The 24666-nt window shown below is 41.0% G+C and overlaps 1 protein-coding gene across 1 annotated transcript; it reads right to left on the bottom strand.

Moving 5' to 3' along the window:
* Positions 1-2130: 2130 nt before the first annotated feature.
* Positions 2131-23131, bottom strand: LOC118406564 (cyclic AMP-responsive element-binding protein 3-like protein 1). Its single transcript, XM_035806661.1, has 10 exons — positions 22704-23131; positions 10175-10373; positions 9485-9670; positions 8491-8669; positions 7855-8001; positions 7336-7394; positions 6838-6906; positions 6389-6485; positions 4773-4959; positions 2131-3416 (listed from the first exon to the last, which is right to left on the bottom strand). Exons 1-10 carry the CDS (start codon positions 22788-22790, stop codon positions 3139-3141), a joined length of 1488 nt encoding a protein of 495 aa, XP_035662554.1. The 5' UTR covers positions 22791-23131; the 3' UTR covers positions 2131-3138.
* Positions 23132-24666: the final 1535 nt, after the last annotated feature.

Genomic DNA, 24666 nt, shown 5'->3' with positions numbered 1-24666 from the left:
GCCACGCATACAACTCGCACGGCGTCTCTAGCATCCGGCCCATACACATAGACGCGCACACAGACACTGACTGATGTATACACAGACTAATTATAACATACACACACAGACTAACATACACACAGACACATACACACAAACTCATACACACAATCATACACACAGACATACACACAAACAAGAAGCCACATACATACACACATACACACACACAAACGAACACACACACGTACACACAGAGACACGCACACAGACACACACGCACACACACACACACACACACACACAAACACATGTATACGCACATGTACCAAACAAACGTCAACCCTGAAGATGAGACATTGACAGAGGGAACTCAAAGCTGTGTGCCATGAAACGAGACTGTGGACTAAATATGAGCGAAGTAGGAACAGAAATACTCAAGAACACCTACCTGTTTTCATGTTATTTTACGTGAACGCACTTAGAAAATACATTTGATTTAGACAAGTCTGGAATGGACAAGGAGTATGACCGAAGTGCATCGTATCGTCTGCCACCCACCAGGACAGAGGTAGGATTGTTTCAGAATTATTCACTCACTAGACATTCACAGCGGCAGGCAGAAGACTGTACAGCAATCGTGATCAACACAGAGTCGTGACCACAATATTCAAACGATTCCCCACATGCGAGCTGCAGAGTTAATATTAAATGTGTCGGAGAAGTGCACTTTCATTAAGTAGCTCCTTGCTATTAATATTTATTCAATGTAGCCCAAGTACGCAGCGTTTTCAGAATTGTCGTGTAGCTGGCTGTGAATTGTCTAGCTCTGTACATGTTCAATAAAGATAATATTATATAGACAGAGGGCAGACGAGTGTAGTCAGTACCAAAGATTGTAGTCAGTACCATGGACAGTGTAGTCAGTACCATGGACTGCGTAGTCCGCCCCATAGATTGCAGTCAGTACCAGATATTGTGTAGTCAGTACCATAGACAGTGTAGTCAGTACCATGGGCAGTGTAGCCAGTACTGTGGACAGTGTAGTCAGTACCACGGACAGTGTAGTCAGTACCATAGACATTGTAGTCAGTACCATGGATAGTGTAGTCAGTACCATGGACAGTGTAGTCAGTACCATGGGCAGTGTAGCCAGTACTGTGGACAGTGTAAACAATACTATGGATAGTGTAGTCAGTACCGTGGACAGTGTAGGCAGTACCATGGACAGCGTAGTCAGTACCATGGGCAGTGTAGTCAGTGCTATGGGCAGTGTAGTCAGTACCATGGACAGTGTAGTCAGTACCATGGACAGTGAATGCAGTACCATGAATAGTGTAGGCAGTACCATGGACAGTGTAGTCAGTACCATGGGCAGTGTAGCCAGTACCATGGACAGTGTAGGCAGTACCATGGATAGTGTAGGCAGTACCATGGACAGTATAGTCAGTACCATGGACAGTGTAGTCAGTACCATGGGCAGTGTAGCCAGTACCATGGACAGTGTAGTCAGTACCATGGACAGTGTAGTCAGTACCATGGACAGTGTAGTCAGTACCATGGACAGTGTAGTCAGTACCATGGACAGTGTAGGCAGTACCATGGATAGTGTAGGCAGTACCATGGACAGTATAGTCAGTACCATGGACAGTGTAGTCAGTACCATGGGCAGTGTAGTCAGTACCGTGGGCAGTGTAGTCAGTGCTATGGGCAGTGTAGGAAGTACCATGGATAGTGTAGGCAGTACCATGGACAGTGTAGTCAGTACCAAACACTGTCTTACCCCTACTGTTTTCATTCATTACGTGGTAATATATTTATTTTCTTCATTTTCCCTAAAAAATTGCCCCTTTTAGTTATAAAAAGCTGCTACTGGGCATAGACCTATGCTTCTTCACGTGCCCAAGAGCCAGTTACCATTACAAATCCAGACCAACACATGCCTCATACACGGGATATGAAAATCGGAAGTTCTGCTGCAGTAAAAAGCTACTAGGAGGTTCATTACTCAACTTTTCCCTCAATTTCCCCAACACCAGATACTGTTTGGATCCATTTAGTGTCTCCACGTAGCACACACACACACACACACACACACATCAAAAACACAACCTTCTATGCAAAAGTAATGAAAAGATTAACAAGATATTCATCATATTCCATATATATTTTATTCTGCAGGAATTTTGTGCTGTACAAGTATCTTTATTCGCATTTCAGGAAAATAGAGCTCTGACACAGCACTCTTTCAGACCAACACAAGATGTGAAACATTCTACCTCCTCGGCTACGCAGGAGTCTGTTTCAAACTTCTTTAACCAGTTTTCCATATTACGATTTAAAATATGTCATCATTTTCGTCGTCCTACTACATCTAAAGATCTCTTGTGTATTTCATATGAAGGTCTGCGATCTTCAAGTCTGGTGCGCGTGTGTCACAGACTACAAATGACATAACGGTCCATCTCAACCTAACAAAATAGACTCTTACTTAAAAAGAAACTATCTTACCAAACACATATACAGTGTATACCATATCAACCACAACTTAACTGGGTGACAATGGTTATCATTACAATCAAAAGAAATAGTCATCTCTGTTTTTTTTGTTGTCAACCTTTTGTTATCAGTATATCTTTATCTTACCAGCTAATAAGGAATTAACTGTCTCAAAGTCCAGTTACCAGTCCATCGTCCACATAACCCTACAAACCTATGTGGTTCCAAACTAAATCCATCCAGAATATAAATATAATACAGAACGCTGATACAGCTACTAAAAAAATTTGGCCCCTTTAAGATACTACTGAATTACTTTTCAGAATTTTTAAACGCCGTTAACAGTTGCAGAGGCCTACACAAAAACAATGCCGCCGAGCGCCCATCATGTTATGGAATGATGTGATGTTAAGTAACACATTGCAGTAAAACTTAAAAGGAAGGCTAACCCTTACATTGTAGAATAAAGTATACATGTATGTATCTTCAAAGCGTTTGCTACATTTTTTTGTGTGGAGACTTTGTAACACGCATGTATAGTGGAAGTAATTAAGGCAAATGCGCGACTGTGAATTCATACCTTTTATATTCCAGAGCTCCAGTCATAATACAGATGATATCTTATCATTAGCTGTATGAAGAATATATCACAAATGCCTAAGCTGTAGCGTTAGCCCTGTGTTCGAGGGAGATGAGCTTGGAGGACACCTCGGCGGCGATGTCCGGGTGCAGGACCGTACCAGACCCGAACGCCGCGTCTTCTTCCCCGCCGGAGAGAACCAGCGGTTTGTCTGTCTCGTTGTTGACGATGGCGTACGCGTCGTCGGGCAGCTCCTGCCATAGCTTCTCCAGCACGGGATCCAGGCCCTGCTCGAAGTGAGACACGTCGTCTGTCACCTCCTCCGTGAACGCAAACAGGGCTCGGGAGGAATGTCCTGGGAAGGGAAGGGAGAAAAACTGGGTTAGATACTTCATCATCATTTTGATATGATTGTAAAGGTTAGACATCCAGGTAAACATTAGTGATTCTAGTGACACTGAAGAAGAGTGATGGATGTCACTTGAAACGTCCGGGAGTAAATTTTTTATCCAGTTGTTAGAGTTGAATCATTATTTTGGATTGGGTACAGAAGTATTGAAGGCATTTGACCAGTATAATACCTTTTATGTGATCAGTGATCTGTTTTACACCAACAAACTGATAAATATGTAAATCTGTCTATAGTGACCACCTGTCCACATAGACAAGATTTTGTCGGTCCTCTGAGTGGTCTTCCGGGACAATTTTGAATGTCCTTTGGTACCAGGTAGCTTAAAGAATACACCTTAGCCAGCTAAGCTCCATATGCCACTGGTAGACCTGCCTGGAGATTACTGTTTTGTATGAAATCTAAAACAACCAATAGGAATGTAAATCTTCTTGGATTCTACTATTGATATGTTTTGAGCTGAGTTGATTTAGAATTTATATCGAGTTTGATCGTGTAATTCTTTCCTTATCTAGAAGGGAAAGATCAAAGTACTAGCACAATAGTACAGCAGTGGGACCAAACAGTCACACAGACATGTGCTGCTAACTTCACTATTGTCTTCACACACCAGCTGCTGCAACCTAATGCTCAATTCTCAACCTTCCTGTTTGTTTTCTGATAAACAGCTGGGACATTGATCCCAAATCATTCCCCTTCCAAACTATAAGGACACTAGACAGGATACTATTCTTATAATTTTATGTTCTAACAGTAACAGGACCTTACACACCCTAGATATGATGTGAAACGTTCTGGGTATGTGCTATTGTTTCCACATCTATTTGGGGGAAACTACTGCCACCAGCTAATGCTCAATGCTCAATTTCTTTTTGTTTTCTGATGAACAGCTGGGACATTGATCCCATTTCTTATGAAAAAAGAAAAAAGCTTTTGAATGCTTAGATACTTTATCCAATACATTTCTGAATCAATATCTTATTGCATCATTCAGTGAGTGTCTGATAGCTGATCTAGTTTTGATCTTTCAAACAGTCAAAATTGCACAAGAAGACCACTCAGGGGACCGATAAAATCTTTAATATGTGGACAGGTGGTCACATAGACAGGATTCCTTATGCTTGTGTCAATGGGGAAAATAATCAATGAAACCCCAATTCCCTTTGTGAACTATATAGACACTACACAGATCCTTATATTAGCTCACAAGACCTTGTAAATCATGTAATGTTGATCATTACAATGTATGCTCTGGGTATGTGCTGGGTATGTTTCCACATCTATTTGGTAGAAACTACTTACTGTTGGGGGTGGTGTAGTCATCCCCGCCACCGGAGTGTGGCACCCCTGCTAACCCGATGTGGTTTGGTCCGGAGTTGGACTGTACCACTGAGTGTGTGAAGGGGGTGGGCAGGTAACTTGTCATGGAGGGGAGGTAAAGGGTGGGGCTCCAGCTGCCCAGGAAAATGGCGAAGAAGACCACCAAAACCTGAGGATGGGGAGGGAGGCAAAAGCAGCCATCACTCTAAGAGTCTGCACACACACACCACCGTTTATCTATATCAAGCAGCTTTCAATTAGTAAACCAGTCCTGCCATTTTGGTGCAAGTCACACCCTTTGCATAGGGCTGCCTAAAATGTTGTTCATATATCTGTCGTTTTAAGCTTAGAAAAATAAGTTTTCATCAGTTTCATGTCATGAAGTCAGAGGTTTTGGAAGGACAGTGAAATTTTCGTCCATCCTGACTGGCAAATTTCTGTCATGGGACAGAGGGAATGGAGACAGCCCTGCCCTGGATAAGTACCTGTTAGACTTTAGTTTCTGTTCAGTTACTGACAAAAGACAGCCGATACTGTTCTAGTTCTAGTTCATAGTCCGCAAACTTTCTGGCAGGAATATCACGCAGACGGAACTGTACTGTCTGAGATGTCTGACAAACTTATCCATTTGCTTGAGTAACTTTTGCATTGAGCCCCCTATTCTGTTGAGATAGACAAGGCAAATATTGTCAGGGATTTTCTTTTTTTCTCTGTTTTCTGAATAAAATAGTTCTCATATATGATAGCTGTGATTGGCTAATAACAGTTGAACCTTTATTAAGCGTACTGCAAATGACCAATCAGAGCAAAATCCAGAGATATATTGGCCAATCAGCACAGTGCACCAAATGTTGGCAGGAACAGGTTGATAACAGCACTTTGTGAATCGAGGCAAGCATACAGCGTGTGGCCACCACAAGGGTCTACAATCTAGTAAAACTAAAACAGAACTTGGTTGTAGTATTTTAACTGCATGCTGGAATGTTTTATGCATGCTTTATGTTCGGTAACCGGAGCTTACGTGTAATAAGATGTCTGATGGAATATGGAACTATGAACTGCATGTTTGTCATGCCAAAAGGCTGGTGTACCAGAAAGGTCCTAAGGAGTAAAGTTCATATCCCAAGACAGAGGGACTGATCCTGGAAACAGCCCTCATTTTAGGGAATCAAACACCTGATCATGTAGAGAAGGATGGCTAAGGCCACACCAATTTAATTTCTTGGTTCACGGATTTTTTCATAAAAAATATGGAGTGAGAGGGCGAAATAAAAATAAAAATTGTAAAATGGTTGGGGTAAAGGTAACGGCTAATCCAAAACATAAAGAAAAAAATTTTCAGCTTGAAAAAAGTACAAAAACACTATTTTTGTACAGTAACAGCACCTGTACCCACACTTTAAAGGAGCTTATAATATAAAATTTGCTACATCAGAGAGTTGGTGAATGGTTTCATTAATGGTGAAAATTTGCTGAGTGGTAATTTTTATTTTTATTTTTTTTTTTCAAAAAATAGGAGCGAGCGAATCCGTGAACCAAGAAATTAAATTGGTGTGGCCTAATGGAAAAGAACAGGACAGGCTATGTTTGAAACCCACCATGAGACAGGTGCCTGTCTGTGTGGCGTTGGTCCTGCAGGGCCGCGGCACTCTGTTGACCAGCGCCTGCAACTTCTGTAGCTGGACCAGTAACGTCCTAGGGAAACAAAAACAGATGATTGAGTTAGAGTTAAAGTTGTCTGCACATCTTTAACTAGCCTGGATACCATACCCCAACCTCAAAATATATCTTTCACGTTGGTAGATAGATATTTGAGATCGGGCTGGGGTTTGGTAACCAGGCTAATCTTTAACAGATGATTAGCGGTGGTGCCCATCTCTACTTCTGTAGCCTGTGGGCCACACATTTGTGCAAGCCACTACAGCAGCAGACTAGTCCACTGGATAATGTCCTGTAACCATCAAACTGTAAGAAAATCATTATTGGAATATATTGGAGTATATTTTGGAAACTCAAACATGATTAAAAAAAACATGGCAGGACTTACTTGTTGCTGGACTCCAGTGTATTGCATTTCTTTCTCAACTCGTTGTTTTCATGTGTGAAGTTCTCCACTCTAGAGAGGAAAACAAACTTTTGGTCAGAATCACGCAGCTCAATTTAAGCTGAAGTAAAATTATTTATTCAACATTATTTACCATTATTGTTTGGGCCAACTACACTCTGTTTACAGCCAGGGGATGAACTGCAAGGAGTTTACAATAAGCGCAGCTAGATAGCAAGGGTCTGGAGCTGCTGCCATTAAGTACTCATTTAGTTCAACAGTAATTGCCCCAGGTGTGGCCATACATGTAGGACTGTAAATTTGGAATCACTAACACAATTCTCTTCTCGATAAGTGTTGTGGGTTCGAGATGTGGCCCTCTTTAAACATGTACCTCTTTGACTCTTTTCAAACAAGGGAATACTGGTTATACCTATCTTCTTAAATACACCAATGCAGTACACGCAGAGGACTATACAGTAAGACAAAATAAAAACTCACCTCTTTTCCAACTGATCAACATACTCCTTCTTTTTTCTTCTGCTTTCCTGTGCTGAAATCTGGAAAAAAAGTATAACAGTTAACAGAGTTGTCTTCGCAAAAGATAACACAATACAAAAGGTCCTTAGCAAAAATGGAGCATTAGACTTCTAAAAGGCATTTAATAGAAAGGGTTGCAAATGAATTGTGTGCAGATTTCCTTCACAAAATTCACACATAGGATAGTAAAATTAGAGGAGGGATGAGCAAACTTATAAAAGGCCTTAAGTAAAAATGCAATTAGACTTTTTATGATTTAGGAAAGGGCTGCAGAGGAAAGGGATTGTGTGCAAATTTTGTTTCAAAATGCATAGTATTACCAAGGATTATACATGTGTATAAAAGAAGGGAGATGAGGAAATGATAGCAATAAAAGAATTGCTCAAAGCAGTCCCACAAAAATGTTCGGCAGTAAGTCACAATCTTTCTCTTTCCAGTGCGCTACACTGTGTCAATCAAGATGATATACTGCAGCCATACCTTGTTCTTGATTTTTCTGCGGACTTTTTTCAGTGACTTTTCCTCTGCCTTTGTGAGTGGGAGTTTGGTCGGGATGGGATAACCCTCGGAGATCAGCGTTCTCTTTTCCTCTTCGGTCAGGATCAAAGGTCCGGAAGGCGGCAGTTTCTGAACGATGCACAAAAACAAGGATGAATATTACTACACATACGAGAATGTATCTTAACACTATCATTTGTTTGTTTTACATGACCAGTCAACTTTTGAACATAACACGGCAGTCTTGTACAGTAAGTAGATAAGCTGCAAAAGACCGTCTGAGACTGAACTGTAAGTTTTGATCCACTCACACCAGAAAGGACTATTTGGATTTGTGTGGTAGGATCTTAAATGTGATCGAGATGTGACTCTCCTCCAGCACTCCTCCAGCTTATGTTCCATCCGAGAAGACAACGCTAAGTAACTGAAGCTAGGTACTCATTTTCATTTTTCATTTTCTGAGCCAAGCATGGAAATGGGAGCTTATAAGGAATGCAAACATGTGAATTCTAAGCCAACAGCATTAACCACAAGACGACTTTGCAACAATGGCTATGACAGCAAAGAAGAATAAGTTACAAAACGTCATTGTTTGCTTGATTTGTTCCTGTTCTTTACCTGGAAGTTTGTGAGCAGGTTCTGTCCGGGGTTTGGTGACATTGGTCCGCTGGACTGGCCGGCCTGTTTGCTGAACGTGGGGCGCGTGGGGCTGTCCGGGATGGCGCGGGGGCTGGAGCCGCCTTCTGAGTCGCTGCTGGCACTGCTGGGAGGTGTGGGGGGCATCTGGACATCCAAATCTGTGGGTGTTCATTTAAACAAAGTTAGGAACTTGGATCTTTGAGTTGAAAACATTAACATAAAAAATGGGTGTGGGGGGCATCTGGACATCCAAATCTGTGGGTGTTCAATTAAACAAAGTTAGGAACTTGGATCTTTGAGTTGAAAACATCAACATAAAAATGGGTGTGGGGGGGCATCTGGACATCCAAATCTGTGGGTGTTCAATTAAACAAAGTTAGGAACTTGGATCTTTGAGTTGAAAACATTAACATAAAAAATGGGTGTGGGGGGCATCTGGACATCCAAATCTGTGGGTGTTCAATTAAACAAAGTTAGGAACTTGGATCATTGAGTTGAAAACATTAACATAAAAAATGGGTGTGGGGGGCATCTGGACATCCAAATCTGTGGGTGTTCAATTAAACAAAGTTAGGAACTTGGATCATTGAGTTGAAAACATTAACATAAAAAATGGGTGTGGGGGGCATCTGGACATCCAAATCTACAGATATTCAAATACACAAAGTTAGGGACTTGTACATTGATGAAGGTTAGACATCCAGGTAATAAGATACACCAAAAATCAATTCATGCAACCGAATATGATTTTGGAAACGGTTAGACATTTCATACACAATTTGATGTCTTTCGTGAGTGACACTGGAAAGATCTAATTGGAGACAGTCTATTAGAGACTTGCATGTTTGAGTATTGAACGTGAAGAACTGTCTGGTGACAGTGGTTGTTGAAACTAATTTGATCTGTGTGTACTTTTGTGTTGGAAGAAAGTTTAGCTTTGTACTATGAAATGTACATGTCCTTCCAGACTCACCATCAGCGCCGGTGTGGAAGTACAAGTCAGGATCGGTTGGTTCAGTCTTGATCTTGATGAGATCGAGGGGCTCCATCTGCTCAGCCATGTGGTAGGCTGTGTTTCCCATGTCGTAGTCCATCGGGTCATCGTGCATCATGCCGTGGTCCATGTGTCCAGACGTCATCCAGTCTGCCATGTCAAAGTCTGGAGGAAACATACCAGGGGGTCCAAATAAACCTTGACCTTTGTCTTCCCAACACCTACCCACATACCAAATAGCATTGTAATCCATCCAGAGGTTACTGACTACAAAAGTCCAGAAACACAGACAGACAGACCCAAAATTATATCTCCAAAGAGACTGTCTCTGTAACTGATGCAATGGCCATGTGAACGGAGTGTCTGCCTTGCATTCGGTAGGTTGTGAGTTCAATGCCTAGCCAAGTCACGCTAAGGACTAGATGTGATATACTTTACTTTAAGAGTCATGGCATCATGACTTTAACATCCTCAGTTCTGATTCTTAGGGTTTTACAGATTTTTCTCAAATATGACCTAGCCAAAAAACTGTCAAGCGTCTAGTAAAACTTACATTTAAAGGTTTACCAATTTTCCTTGATTGGGAGATTAGCTTAGAATACAATGATGCCAAACTCAATGCTGAAATGTGATACATATTAAAATCTAGATTCGAGTAGAAAAGTTTACCATTTTCCTCAGTCTTGATGCGCAGGGATTCCTCCATAGCGAGGTCTGCAGCACTCATCATGGAGTAGCTGTGTTCTGCCTGGATCTGTGGTGGTGGTGCCAGCGAAACATCGTTCAGCGGCTTGTCAGGGATCAGTGGTTCGTCCAGCAGGCCATTCAGCCAATCAGAGGGCAGGTCGTCCAACTGGTCATTCGGGGGCTGGAAAGACAAGAAGAAAGTTTGATTAACCTCTTGTTGCTAATCACAACACAATATGTCCAGGACAAAAGATACAAAAACCAGAAGTTCACAAACACATACAAGAACAATACCTCCATTTTTCATTGAGGTAATGCCTGGGTGCTTGGCTTGTTTATGAAGAGGATATCTCAGAATATCATGATCAGGATTCAGTCTGTTGTGGCTAGAATACATTTATGCCATAACCAGATAAATGTGATGCTATTTGAGCCACTGTAAGGGAGCGCTGCATGTGACCGTTGGATAATAGATATGGTCACTACGACAAATTGTTACTGGATTGTGGGAAAATTTTAGGATTATTTGTCCCCCTCAAGGACCTACTTCATCCTTTGTTATGGTAAGTCAAAGATGTGATGCCTACAATCACTTTTGATTCAATTTTAGTCTGTCCAACAGTACATGCCATAACATGTACTGTACATAGGGCGAAGGACCTTGCCCCTCTCAAAGGGTTTGAGCAGAGTTGAGATATTAATGGAAAAGTAAACATAGCCAGCTTCAAAAGATGATAATCATATAATCCTTGCTGGTATTAACAGCTGTAGCACAATACAAACACTATCAAGCTGTTGTCATCACAAGGGAATTGATAAAATGGTCCATCTTGACCCTAATGATCCTAAATTCCCATGGATATGTCAATATTGCAGGTAGATTCACCTGTGTGATTCCCATAGGTTGAACACCTGTTGCACCAAACCACTTAGGAATACTCTGTGCACAGTGGAAATTGTCCACATCAAGTAAGCAGTAGAATAGCCATAATACAAACAGAAAAGGTACAAAATGTACCTGTACATAAATGATAATACTTAATAGGCAAGGATAAATAAAGCAAATACAAGGTGGCAAGTTCAAGAGGAAACACTATATAGAAAAGCAGTTGTCCCCTTGAACCCAATGGAACGGTCCAGGCTTGTATCCCTCCACACCCAACCAGGCTGTGATTCGCCCACATGGAAGCCATTGGAGAGAAACTTGGCAAAGTGCCACCAACTCACATGTGGGTCTGTGCATATTGATCAAAGGTCCATTTCTGTCTGTCAAATAGTAGTAAAACTGATCAAAGGCATGGCAGGGGCCAAATTTAAACTTCAAAATGGCATCTGATGTCTTTGATTATTTTATCATTCTGTGCTGGTAATTAGCCAAGTCCAGATGCTCTGATCGCAAGTTTTAGATTCAAGCAATCACTCTCATTTAGCGATACTTAAGAAAGATACAAATTCAGTTTCAACAAGATTGCTCTGTTTTGCTAGCTCAATTGAATGGCACACATAAAGCTAAACCAAGCCATTTGAGGTTGAATGGTAACTGCAATAGCAGGTATAGCATGGAACCTGTTGAGGCAACCTTTATAGTGAAAACAAGCAGTTGTACTTGACCATGAATCAATTGGGGTGTCACCTGGTTATACCCTTAATAAAAGTCAAGATTCTGATGCAGACAGAATTTGCTTATCATTATCATTTTGGGTAAAGGAGGTTAAGTCTGAAATTCTGAATGCATAATATATATATAGATCTCTATAGCAAACACTACTGTAAAATGGAACCCGGATGAAGGAAACCAATCCTGCTCTTATCTGAACAGGATCTTGAACAGTCCCTCAAGAAACATGTCACGGCTTGTGCTATATCCTGTTGATCCTGTCAACAAGGGTTCAGGCCCACAAAAGAATGAACCAACACTACCAATAGGCATCTGAACGGCTGTTTTTATACACAAAAGGTTTATCTATCAACTTCTGAAAGCCGACAAGAAAAAAATCAATAAACTCAACCCAGATCTTTAAGTAGGAAAAGAGCAGCTGTTCCTACTGTTAGCTGTGAATTAGCAGAGGGTTTGTGAGATTAGAGAAAAGCAAAGAGCATTTCTGTATTGTAGCCATTCCTACCATTCGGCTAGATAGTAAGTGCCTGCCTTGTGCATAAAATTGATGAATTTTAAGGAAAGGAATCCGAACATCCTACTGAAGATATTACACTAACAGGAAAAAAAATCATAAATTTATATCAGTACTAGTAGGGTACAGTATATCAATTTGAACTGGGCTTTTCTTAGCCTTGTAACCATTCTCAATGGGTCTTTCTTTATAATTTTCCTGGTCACAAGAACAGCCCCGATATTGGCATTAAAAAATGTCCAGCTTGCCCCGAGCTGGATGGGTAGGCAACACTCCCAACACCACTACCTGCAAGCTCACAAATTGATATCGTTACCAGGCTAGGCTTTGTAGACTTTTCCCAGCACATTACTCAAGTTCACCAGTAGAACTTAATAAGAACCACCCTTCCAAGTTCTTTCTTATCAGATTTGGGCTTAGATATTTACTGTATGGGCCTGGTACTATGAATAGCACCAGAGAAGAGTTATGACTTAGCAATAAGTTACAATCTCAAGTGCGACGTCAGCTGCCAGTGTTTCCGAGCAAGGATCGGAACTGATAAGCCACACCCCGGATACACAAGGGCAACTGATTCCAAAGTCAAGGTCCTTATCGACATTCAATGGACGAACATCATCATCAAATTACATGTACACATGTACATCACTGCATGTGTCTGCACTCTGCACTACTATCATTCAAAATCAAATTATGTGTTACACACATGTACAGAACAGTGCTATTTGCCATTTCTGATCTGTCTGTCTGATAGAAAAGACAAGTCCTACAATTCTACCCTGGGAGTCAGCCGGGATCGGGCAGCCAGGACAGTTTATCTACCCTTAGCAATAACTCCTTCAGGCTTAAACTCCCCGGAGCACTAATGTGAGATCTGCGGGCTGACGGCCTTGGGTCCCCGAACAAAACTCGCTAGCTACCCCGTCCTGTCTGGCTCCCAGGGTATACAATTCACATTCACCTGTTACTGTTAGGAATTGGGTGGGCAGGCCACACTCCCAGCAACACTCCTATCACCTTATACCAGGGAGCTCACAAAATGATACGGTTACCAGGCTAGGTTTCTAAACATTACTCCGTTCATTACTCAAGTTCACCAGTAGAACTTAATAAGAACCACCTTCCAAAGTTCTTTCTTATCAAATGTGGGCTTAATATTAATAGGCCTGGTATCATTAAAACTGGTACTGATACTTGTTGTGACTCAACAATAATTTATATGTAAATGTGTCTGTACTATTATCATTCTAATGTGTCACATACTCTACAGAACAGTGCTATTTGCAATTTCTGAATCTGTCTGTAAGTACAGACAAGTCCTACATTCACCTGGTAGGAATTTACTGTATGTAGTCTGCTATCTGGTGACCTCTGAGTCTGACATCACTGGACCTGCACTTAAACAGGACCAGACACATCCATTCTAAATTTAGTTTTCAAAAGATTCTGTGTGTCTAATTCTTGCTCCAGATATCTATTTTAGGACAGCTTGCAAGAAAGTTTGCAAAACCTCTATGAGTATGAGACTCAAATTTTACAAAATATGCTATTAAACTATCTACACACGATTACAAAAGTATTTCAACTGTCTCAATGACATACATAATTGTACATATTGTGCTGACAGTAGTGGACAGTGATTTAATTTCAAAATCAAATTTCAAAAGAAATTAATTACATCATCAAATTACAGGGCTCGAAATACTTTTTGTGCATACATGCACAGGTGTGGGTAACATTGAAAATAGCCTGCACCAGACAAATTTTACCTGCACTACTCTAAATTTTGGAAGTATGAACCATACTAGAAGTTGTTCAGGAAGGTATACTCCTTTTTTTTCCTTTCATAGATGGAACAGTGCAGCTACTAACAATCCACATTCACCTACATCCTAGAACATTTATGTATAAGACCCAGTACATGGACCAGTGCAGGTTAGGTGCAGGTAGACACCAGAAATACCTGCACAGCTACAATTTTACCTGCACTAACCTGCATGTGCAGGTGGTATTTCGAGCCCTGAATTAGATTAACAAATATATTCCTGGCAAGGTTACAGGTACACCACAGGACAATGAACTTTATAATTACATACTTAGGCGAAAAGACACCAGGTTGGCCTTTCACTTTTGGGTCATTGACCTTTATCAGGATAGCCTACAGGCAAATCACAATTACAGGGTGGAGATTTTCAAGGCTATATAGATTATTTAATTATACCAAGGAGGTTTTATCATTGGTAACGCTACTTTTAGCCTTGACAAAATTTGGTGTTCATTTGTGTCTCATCTTATATACACTTCAAGGGCGAACTGATTAAAGTAGACATTCTTTAGCTATACCCAATTGTCTTCAAACCCAACTCAAGCCAAGGCCAGTATCCAATCAAAATACAGTAATGTTTCCAAAGTAGGCTACAAACTACACAAGAAATACTTTCTGGGGAAAAAACAACTTTTCTTTCATGTGTTGACATTATTCAGACAGAGGAGTGCAGGCGTTGCCTTTAATCTTGGAGACTTTTTCAACACTGAACACTTTTTAACTTCCCGTGATGAAAATGTGTAACGCACTTCAAAGGCATTGCTAACCAAACCAGACACAACCTGATAGCTTTACACTACAGTCAAGTACCAAAACAAAGCTGTAACAGTTCAATTGGACCAGGTGTGGAGTGCATAAACAATGTCTGATACACTGTCTGTAACAATATCACTTTCAATACAAAAATTTCAAGAATTTTCACTGGTGACTTTAAAAAATCCTTTTTTCAGGTGTCTTCCCCTTTTCTCCAGTCTTCCATACCTCTCAAGTGTGACATTTATGTGATCAAAAGATTCTACCTTCTTACTTAGCACCCCTACAATCTTGAAGGTTTATACCTTTGCTGAAACAGGGTGGAACAAGGGTGGGGTCTTTGTGGGATTTGTGGTCACCTAGGTTGACTGAAGACTCCGTTAAGCAAAATGACCCAGCCCAAAATAAGACATCACAGATTGGCATTTACCGGTAGTCTTAAATGCAACCGTACATGGAAAAGTGGTACTGTAAATGCATTTAAGTTTGCGGGGATTTAATTTCGCAGTAGCAGAAAAAGGACTTTTTGCGGTGGTTTTAAGTTCTTGGTAGCACCATGCACTGTAGTCTCTTACTGCCATGGAAAATGTGGTTTTAAGTTCACGGTAAAGCGGCCACCCCAAAAACCGCGAGCATTAAACCACCGCGAATATTTCTGCATCTACAGTATTTGACACTACTATCAGCATATTCATTTGTTTACTATCTGATTACCTGAAGAGGATCTGCATGCGGCCTTTCAGCAATCCTTTATTCTGAATTTGAAAGAACACCCTACAACTTACAACTAATACAAGGCTACATATTATGTTAAAATGAAGGAGGTCAATAATGCAAAATTTGGTCACCATGCTACAAATAAGATAAATTATATAGATCTAAGATGGCTTTCCCAACGACAAGCAGACCTCTCTGAAAAATGTCTACTCACTTTCTAGTAAATTCACAGTAAACCTTGCCTGAAATGTCTGAATTTAAATCTATCTCATTTGTCTTGAGACGTCTTGAGTTAAACTTAAAGATGTCTTAAAAGCTGACGTGTCCTTCCTACAAGAATGTGATGAGACTGTCCCCGGCTACCCTCCTCCAGCTGGGGGCAACCTGGGGTGAGTTCTCCAGACACATTCCCACATGCCACCTAACCCAAACAGCAGACACAGGACACCAGGACTGTTTGTAGTCATGTCTGGGAGTCGTTAGGCAATCTCAAGCGTCCCTAGGACTGACTGACATACAAGAGGCCAAAAAATGACAGTGTCTGGTCACAGTCTGGACTAGCCTGGATACCAGGCTCTCAAAAAAATATCTATCGTGTTGTATATTTTTGAGATCAGGCTGGGGTCTGGTATCTAGGCTAGTCTGGGAGTCGTTAGCAGTCTCAAGCGTCTCTAGGACAGACTGACACACCAGAGGCCAAATAATGACAGTCTCTGAACTCAAGTTAAAAAGACAAGTACAGAGGGCAAGGTCAATTCAAACAGACATTGGGGTCAACAAGGGCTCCCTTGGAAATCTGAAGGGACTGACCCTCAAGACTGACACATAACATGGATTGATAAAATAAACCTTTGTAAGATGTGCGTGTATAATATATGTACCCGTATATCGTTTTGTGGCATTTTGGTACTATTGTATTTACGAACAATGACAAACTTGCGGCTGCAGTCTGTGATTTATTTCTGTGCATTTACTGAAGACAGCAAATTTGTTGGCACAATTACAATACAAAATGTACTTGACACTTTTTCAATCACCATGCCCCAGATGCTTTGCTTCTTACAGTTTGGATATATCAAGGAGGTCTTTCAACCTCCTTGGATATATTCACACCCTATACATGCCCAAAGCATAACTGATACATCTGTTCAATATGAGACAGTCTAGCTGAAGAAGTCAGACAACCTTACAGTGAAAGTCTGGCCAACTCAAGACTGAAGCTCTGAGTCTGACCTCAGGGTAAGGAAAGGTTCTCACCAGATGTTTAGTCTGAAGGGGAAGGAACTGCACTTCAAGTGGCAATGGGCCAAGACTGGGAATTCTATTCAGTCTAGTCCATTCTGAAGGAAGAACCGAACCATTCAGTCTACAGGAATTGGGTGTCTCCAATTTTCTTAACTGCATTTAGAAGAAACTCGACCTTACAAGGGGGCTTTTAGGAGTCATTTCTTAATCACAACTACCAGCATACTACCTCTACAATGTCTTTGCAGAACACGATAAGTGCTTTGGAAGCAGTAACTAGACATTTCACAGGGGCCTTAGGAGTCATTTCTAAATCAGAACTACCAGTGTATTTTCCTTACAATGCCTTTGGCTTTGCACATAACGTTTGCAAAACAGAGTCACTGAGGGCCAAGGGATAAGTGCTTTGACAACAGCAACCTCTTTAAATGAGGTGATCTAATTAAAAATGTTTGACGAAGTTGTAGAACCTTTACGTACCCGCATTAGGTAGCAATTACTAATGACCAAGGAACCTCCTTATAATGACGTATCCCTTTATCCTGAGAAATGATGTTATCAGAAAAATGCATTGTTCTTTTTATCTCGTTTACAGCTTTTCCACATGTGCAAATGTTAAAGAGCAAACACCTTTCGTGTCTATGCAACCAGGAGAAAACAACTTGAAACAGGTAATGCAAGGGAATTATTCTACTTTGCAGCTATGATATGGTTGAAGCAACATTTGTGGAGTGACCTTTACACAAGTAAGACTTTTCCAGCTCAAAAGCCTCAGGATATTGCTTTGTGTGTCTTAGGTAAAGTTTGGCTTCATGCAAGTGGAAGTGAACAAAGGTGGCTACCTGATATGCATCTCAACCAAAGTATTTCACATAAGCAGGCTAAATCATGCGTCGTAAGAAAAGGAACACGCCCCATCTTTTTGCGTCATCCTTGTCAGCTACCGCGTGCAATTCGTCATGCATCACACTTTTCGTGTTGTTGTTACGCAAACAGTAATTATCGTTGACTGCGCAAATTTCACAGGGCCAATTTAAACAAGGGTGGTACGGTGGTACCGGTGAACCAAACCTGTAGTTCTGTTGAAGGATTTTTTTCCAAGTATTTCTCTGACAAGATACATTTGTATCAAAATTTAACAATAGAGGTACCTGACTGAAACTAGAAACAGAGAAAACTGCTCCCAAAACGGCAAAATGTAAACCTTGTTACCTAAGGCCATATAGTTAGTATTATGGAGGCTACTAAATGGGCAATTTTGAGATGGCACTGTCTGTTACCACCTCTTTCCGGGGTGCAATTATTTACAATTAAGCTAACCACAGGTTTGCTCTGCTTAAATGAGTAGACCTTTAGAACAAAGCTGGGGTGGTCCTTGCACAAAAGAACTTTTGTACAACAGTCTTTGAGCTCTGTCAAATAAAAATAACACAGACTGAGAGTCTTCTTTCTTGACTGACTCCATCAAACAAACCAGGCAAGCTATGCCATTCATATACTGTGATACTATGACAGTAATGTCAAATGCAGGAGTGCGAATGCTTGGGATAATAATCTTTGCTTTCACTTGGACTTAGTTCAAGGATAGACAAATATACAAAACGTTCAAACTATGTCAAGTCAGGGCCAAATAAACCTCCTTGGTCTAGATTAGATGCACAAGAAACATGATCAACTTGACGTTAAAAAAATGAATATTTCTTGTAACAAATCTTAAACCACATCATCTATTTTGGGGTTTGACTACTGGTCAAAATAGCTTCATCAAGTTCATGCAAGGCAACACAGGGTCAATGCCAAGCCCCAAGTGCCACTATCAGATTTCCTACCAATGTAAACAATGATGCAATGAAGGCCACAATGTGCCTTTGTCTGCTGAAATTATGCATGGGAGTCCTTGGAAGTGGTAACGCTGACAAAATTTGCTTACAAACAAGAGGACAAGCTGACTCCAGCAATAGATTTGCCAGTGTACAGGAATGCAAAACAACTCAAGCATGCATACACAGCATGACTCCAAGTTGTTATGGTAACCATTTAGCTTATGTTGCAATTGGTGGGGTCATGGTCTAGTACTTAGCTCATTCTACACCAACATGAGAAACTGATAACAGATAAGTCTGATTTCTGTAAACCAAGAAACCAAACTGCACCCTCTATGTTTTGTCTTTTAGCAGATTGTGGACAAAATACACTTCTCCCTTGGCTTCTTTTTCCAAGAAAAACTCCTGTTGAAAGGAAGACTGAAATACAAAACCAGTGCCTGATGAAACAAACAAGTGATTCTGGGATTCCGTGTCCATTTTTCCTGGAACACATACCAGTGCTTCCTCCTCCAGTTTTTGCTCCCATGTCCTATTCTGCAATTTATATCTTGTAAACTGTAAAGGGTGTAGTAGATCTACTATCATCTAGGACTCAAGGAATTACATCTGTGGTCAGTGGTATTATATCTCATTCATACCTGGAAACCACAGGACTATGGTAGCCAATAGACTGTAACTTGTACTTAGCAACATATTCAAATAGCTTAGGTCTAAAAGCGAATTACCAGTATACATCTCTCTCCTAGCAGACGTTCTGGTCAGGGCTATTCTGTTGTTGTTGTTTTCATTTTGCAGCCATTTCTACAGTTAAAATAGACTATGGTCCAGAAGAGGTCTGAAAAACAACAACAAAATCAACTCCTACCAAAACCTCTGCCTTGTGAGCATAACACATAACACAAATTCCAAGTCCAAGACTTGAAGTGTGTATTCAGAAGTAAACTTACATTTAGAAAGGACACAATATGTAATTTTCCTACATCAAGGTATATTAACACATACATGTCAGACATGTAATAGATAGATCATGGGAGTGGCCTGACTATGTGGATTTGCCATCTTTCCGAAGCAAAATACACTTTTTTGGTCATTAGGAACATGCAGTTTGTTTTTCTAGCAAGCGAACAGACAGCTATATTCTTCTCCTAGTTCTCATTCATGACCCTGGTGATGGCGCCTCACACCTTTCCTCATGGGGCTTGTGTGAAATTCATGACAGGTTTTACAACACTTTTTTTGCACCACAATGCCATTGTTTTTTGGGTGTATGTCAGATTGATCCCAGTTCCCAACCTGACCTCAAAGGAGTAGGACGTGGCATGTCTTGAAGGCCAACTTCTCGAGTATGTTCAGCCGTTTTCACAGTATGTTCAGGAGAGTTCCGTCTCGAGCTGGTGGACAACGTTTTGCTGCAGCATGGTGGCATCTCTGCCGAAATGTTCTGTAGTTTTGATCCTGGTCAGTTCCTGCCAGACAGACAGACCGGCCAATGTCGCTGCCCCCTCCCCCATTTTCATTCGGCCTGCTGGAGCAACCATTCTGACGAGCTGTCCTGTCCCCATTTCGATGTGTTCCTGGTAGACCACACCATGCATTATCTTCCTGCATTTTTAGTTTGTTTCTCGTTCATGGAAGTATTGATTGTATGCCACATGTGTGCTTCATTTTTATCAGTTTGGTTTAAAGCGCATGTTTGTATGTAGCATCTCTATTTTTTTAAGTTTTCTCTACTATCTTGGAACTTGTTCCCTAGCTTGATGTTACCAAGGAGGTTATATTTTTCATGTCTTTGATGTAACGCTGTTTGTATATTTCCTTGTTACAAGAAACTCTTTGTTATAATTTTGTCTTGTTCGTTTTCTGACTTTCTTTCATTGTGTTATGAATAAAGATGTTCAGCAACATAGGTTGATTTGCTGTTTCCCTTTTTGTTAATTCTTTAATTGCTTTTATTTGCATGAGAAAGGTGGGCGTCTCCAACTTAGTCAATTTATTCGTTGGTTGGTACACCCCTACCCCTAGGGATACCATTCAGGTGAATGGTGGGCGTCTCCAACTTAGTCAATTTATTCGTTACTTAGTACACCCCTACCCCTAGGGACACCATACTATGTGGATATAGTCACAAGAAACACTCGCTCCTGATTGGCTGAGGAAAGATGGCCATGTTCTAATGAATAATCCACGAACTACGACACTTGTAAAATGATGAAAGGCAAATGATTGTTGTGGCTTATCTTGATTTGATTTGCATCACAGTGTTGGATTGCCTGACATTCAGCAGAGCTGTGGCCCCTGCAGTGAACTACAATAACTGACCTCAAGATGGTTTACATTAGACCATCCTGAGGGAGGATCCACACAACAGGGGGCCCTCGAAATTCCAGGGCAAAAAGCTGTTGGACATGAGTAGTATTCTCTCTTGGAGTTCATCCAAAATTTGGTCATGTCCGAAAAATAACACCGAAAAAAAAATTAAAAATGCTTCCACGTGAAAGTTAAATAAAAGGACGAAATTTGGGAGTTTCTCTGTAAGTTGAATAAGCTGAGCTACGATCTGACTCCAACCAAGGCTCCAACAGATATTCCTTAATTAGGTGATGGATAGTAAATTGCCATCCTTATCTGTGTTGTATCTGCATTTTAAATTGGTCACAGACACTCTAGATGTGTGCACAGCTTTTTCCTACTACCTCACCCAATGTCGAATATGGGTCTATTTCCTAACCTTTTCACTGGAAAATGAAAGCAAACAGTGGTAGTACGGTATTAATTTTGTACTAGTTTATCCCAACTCCCTTTAACGAAAAATGTCAATAAACCGACACTACAAGCAGAAAGCTGTTACAGCATTTTGCATGTGTTAGTACCCGCGGCATCCCAAATGCAAACACTTCAAAAGTGAACAACAAAGACAATCCTCTACATCCTGGTTGGAAATTCGGATCTATTGCTCCAGATGTCCAAGTTCCCACTTTCTGTAATCTTGGGTAAGATCCTACGAAATAAACATAGCTCTCCGCCTCGAATGAAACGTTACAATATATTGGAAGTTTATAACTCCTCTGTCAGATTATCTTGAGCAAAACACGCGTATTTAAACGCGCAAGCAAAATACAAAGTCCAGTTCCAAAAGGGGGAGGGGCAGGATACACAGCACCCCATGGGGTGTGATAAACAAAATAGCCTTGGCAAAAACTGCTGTCAACAGCGCAAATTTGCATCCAAATTGGAAGACAAGACGGCGATCAACATGTCCAAATATCTGGTCAACAAGTCCTCGGGTTTCTTGTTGACGGAATTCAAAATTTACGGATGTGTTTCAATATATGGCGTAAACATATGGTGTAACTGTCTTTCCTATCACAAAGTGATCTCTGGAGATATTTGTCGAGCATAAAATTTGATTACGCCTGCATATCGTATACACAAAAAATAAGAGGTTTTGTTCTCTCATTAAAGAATGTGAGAAGGTAATTAATTCCAAATCTACAAGCCTTCCGAGAAATCGTGACATGCCGTCTGGTAACTTTAAATCCGGGTCGCTCGAAGCTCGACAAAAATTCGTTAGAAATTCATTCTACGCAAATCAAAACCTCATGATCTTCTTCAAATATGTAAGAGATACACAAACGTTCCTCATTTTCTACGTCTAAAGGTAGATGACCTTCTGAGTGTGTTTAACATTTGCGTTTTCAGACGTAAAAGGTGAGAGAAGTGCGTCAGGTAACTTCCGCTTCAGGCGCCGGTAAAGTAGACATGCTTTTTGTGGGAGGGGGGCGTCACCGCCCATACCTGAGTTTACCTTTAAACTGTCTACAATTCTACATGCACACCTTTTACACAAAATATCAAGAAGATCGCAATTTCTAACATATATCGGACATATTGCTCGTTTATAGAGGCTACAGAAATTGTATAGGTGAGTTTGGGGCACCGGTGTGTGTACCTTGTCTACCGGCGGAAAATTTTTGAAAATCGTAGTGCTACTACTGCGGAGTTTTACTACGTACCAGTCTGAAGACGTCCGTGTCCAAAATATCGTTGAAGTCGTTGGAGCCCAGCTCGCTGAGCTTTCTGTCGTGCGCTAAGCTGTCCATGGCGTGCAGCTTGAGCCGAAAGCCGGCGCAGAATTGGCGAGAATCGCCAAAAACCGGAGGAAATGAAGAAAAACGTCGTCTGCGACGCTTTCTGGTCAGAATCAGACGACTGAGAATCCGGGACCGCACAACCCACGCGGAAACGGGAGTGCTTCCACTCGCGCAAAGTAGTGCGTGTTTCAGTCACAGATTGTCTAATATTCTTACCCGACCGGTCGGTCTACTACGAGCACACGCACTGGGCGTTGGTGTAAAGACAATATGACGCACAGCCGCGGCGTTTGGGGGTTGTTATTATCTATTTTGGACGTCACGGACGGCTAAAAAACATAGATGGGACAGCGGTGCGCCACGTATACTACAGACGTCATGATGCGCCGCCTGACCAATCAGAGCGCGCGCCGCTGGTTGGTGGGCGTGGCCTGGCACCAGCTGATCGGGCCGTGGTGGACAGGTCATTTTTTTTTCAACAGGATGATGTCATGCTGGTACTTTATAATAAGCTTTTCTCAAATAGAAAAACTCAAAGTAAACATTTCGAGCAGATTTATGCCATTCAGAAGAATAATCCATACCCCCTGTGAATTTTCCGGTCTGTTTGTTCCCGGATTCCTGTAACAGTGTAAGATTGTAATCCGACGGATTTGTATTTTTCTACCAAGTACCGTGATGTTTACCGATGACTTTCTTCGCAAATACTGAGCAATGCCAATGAATTATAACGTTAAACCTTTTTTATGCAACGTTGCGGTGCAATAGATTAAAGTTACTTTTTATGGGAGTCGATACTAGTGCGCAATTGTAGTACCTGTTTTGTGTATAATGCACCATATCATTATCACAATTTTGACAAACAAAAACTGTATCCGTATTTGCTCTTGAAACGTGAAGTCTGGGGCGAAACAATAATTGATTCTTTTTCATGTGATTGTTGTCAAAAAGTTTCTAAACTCTCAAATATCCATTTTGAGTTTTGTGTGAGAGCACGCTTATTTTCCGATGCGTTGTTTAGGAAACATCTATCCGTATACTGTGAATGATTGATGTTTTGTGGAAGGCGGAGGATGGATAGTCAAAACAACCCGTGACTACTACTGATAAGAGAGACCAACGTAGCTTTATGAAATAGAAATTCTCTTGTTGGGCCATAGAAAGGAATATTTGATTTCATCGGGACGGTACCAATGAAACAGGGGTGTTTCCCTCCGTACCGTTTCTCTTTGTTTCCAGGCTATGTCCTCTTTCTTGGTCAGGTCTCATTCATGATTCAAGTTGATTGATACATATTTGCCGCGAATGATCCTTTCAATACTGAAATGCCCTAATCGGCACCATCATTTACTATATTCATTTAGTTTATTAGATCATCATTGCCTGCAAAAGAAAAAGAAAACAGCGATAATTGGACATCCAACGCGTGTACTACAAAATATTCAAGACAATTAGATGTTTTTATTGCAACGTTATTCCAAACTCATAATTCGTTTTCTTTAGAGTGCGCATCATTTCAATTGGAGATATCTTTGTATACTTTGCTAATTAGCCGTTTTGCTTTACACTTCACCTTCGTCGAAATTATGCAGATCACAGCAAAATCTGGAAAACTTCGGAAGCAGGCTCTCGGAAATCATGTCGCCCATACTATAATACTACTGAATTAATTCAAGTAGAACTTGAGACAGCACCCCTAGGAGAAAACCCCCTTTCTTTCTCAGAGGGCGACCGGATCACTCCGCTCTCTCATGCCAACTTCATGCCCACTGCTCACAATCAAGTTCGGGGTGCTTCAAGCATAATTCCTGTTGTGTTTTTACTTCGCCTATTGTGTTTTTAAGAGTCTGGAATAGAGCCAGGATGCATCCGGATGTATTCCAGT

The sequence above is a fragment of the Branchiostoma floridae genome, chromosome 19, assembly GCF_000003815.2.
Source record: "Branchiostoma floridae strain S238N-H82 chromosome 19, Bfl_VNyyK, whole genome shotgun sequence".
NCBI classification, from domain to species: domain Eukaryota; kingdom Metazoa; phylum Chordata; class Leptocardii; order Amphioxiformes; family Branchiostomatidae; genus Branchiostoma; species Branchiostoma floridae.
This window is presented reverse-complemented; position numbering and strand designations above follow the sequence as displayed.

Coding starts and splice junctions, on each gene's coding strand:
- LOC118406564 (XM_035806661.1), bottom strand. CDS start 22,790: ATGGACAGCTTAGCGCACGACAGAAAGCTCAGCGAGCTGGGCTCCAAC. Junction 8,002..8,490: donor ACCTGCTCACAAACTTCCAG/GTAAAGAACAGG, acceptor TGCATCGTTCAG/AAACTGCCGCCTTCCGGACC. Junction 6,486..6,837: donor ACACTGGAGTCCAGCAACAA/GTAAGTCCTGCC, acceptor TTGTTTCCCTAG/GACGTTACTGGTCCAGCTAC.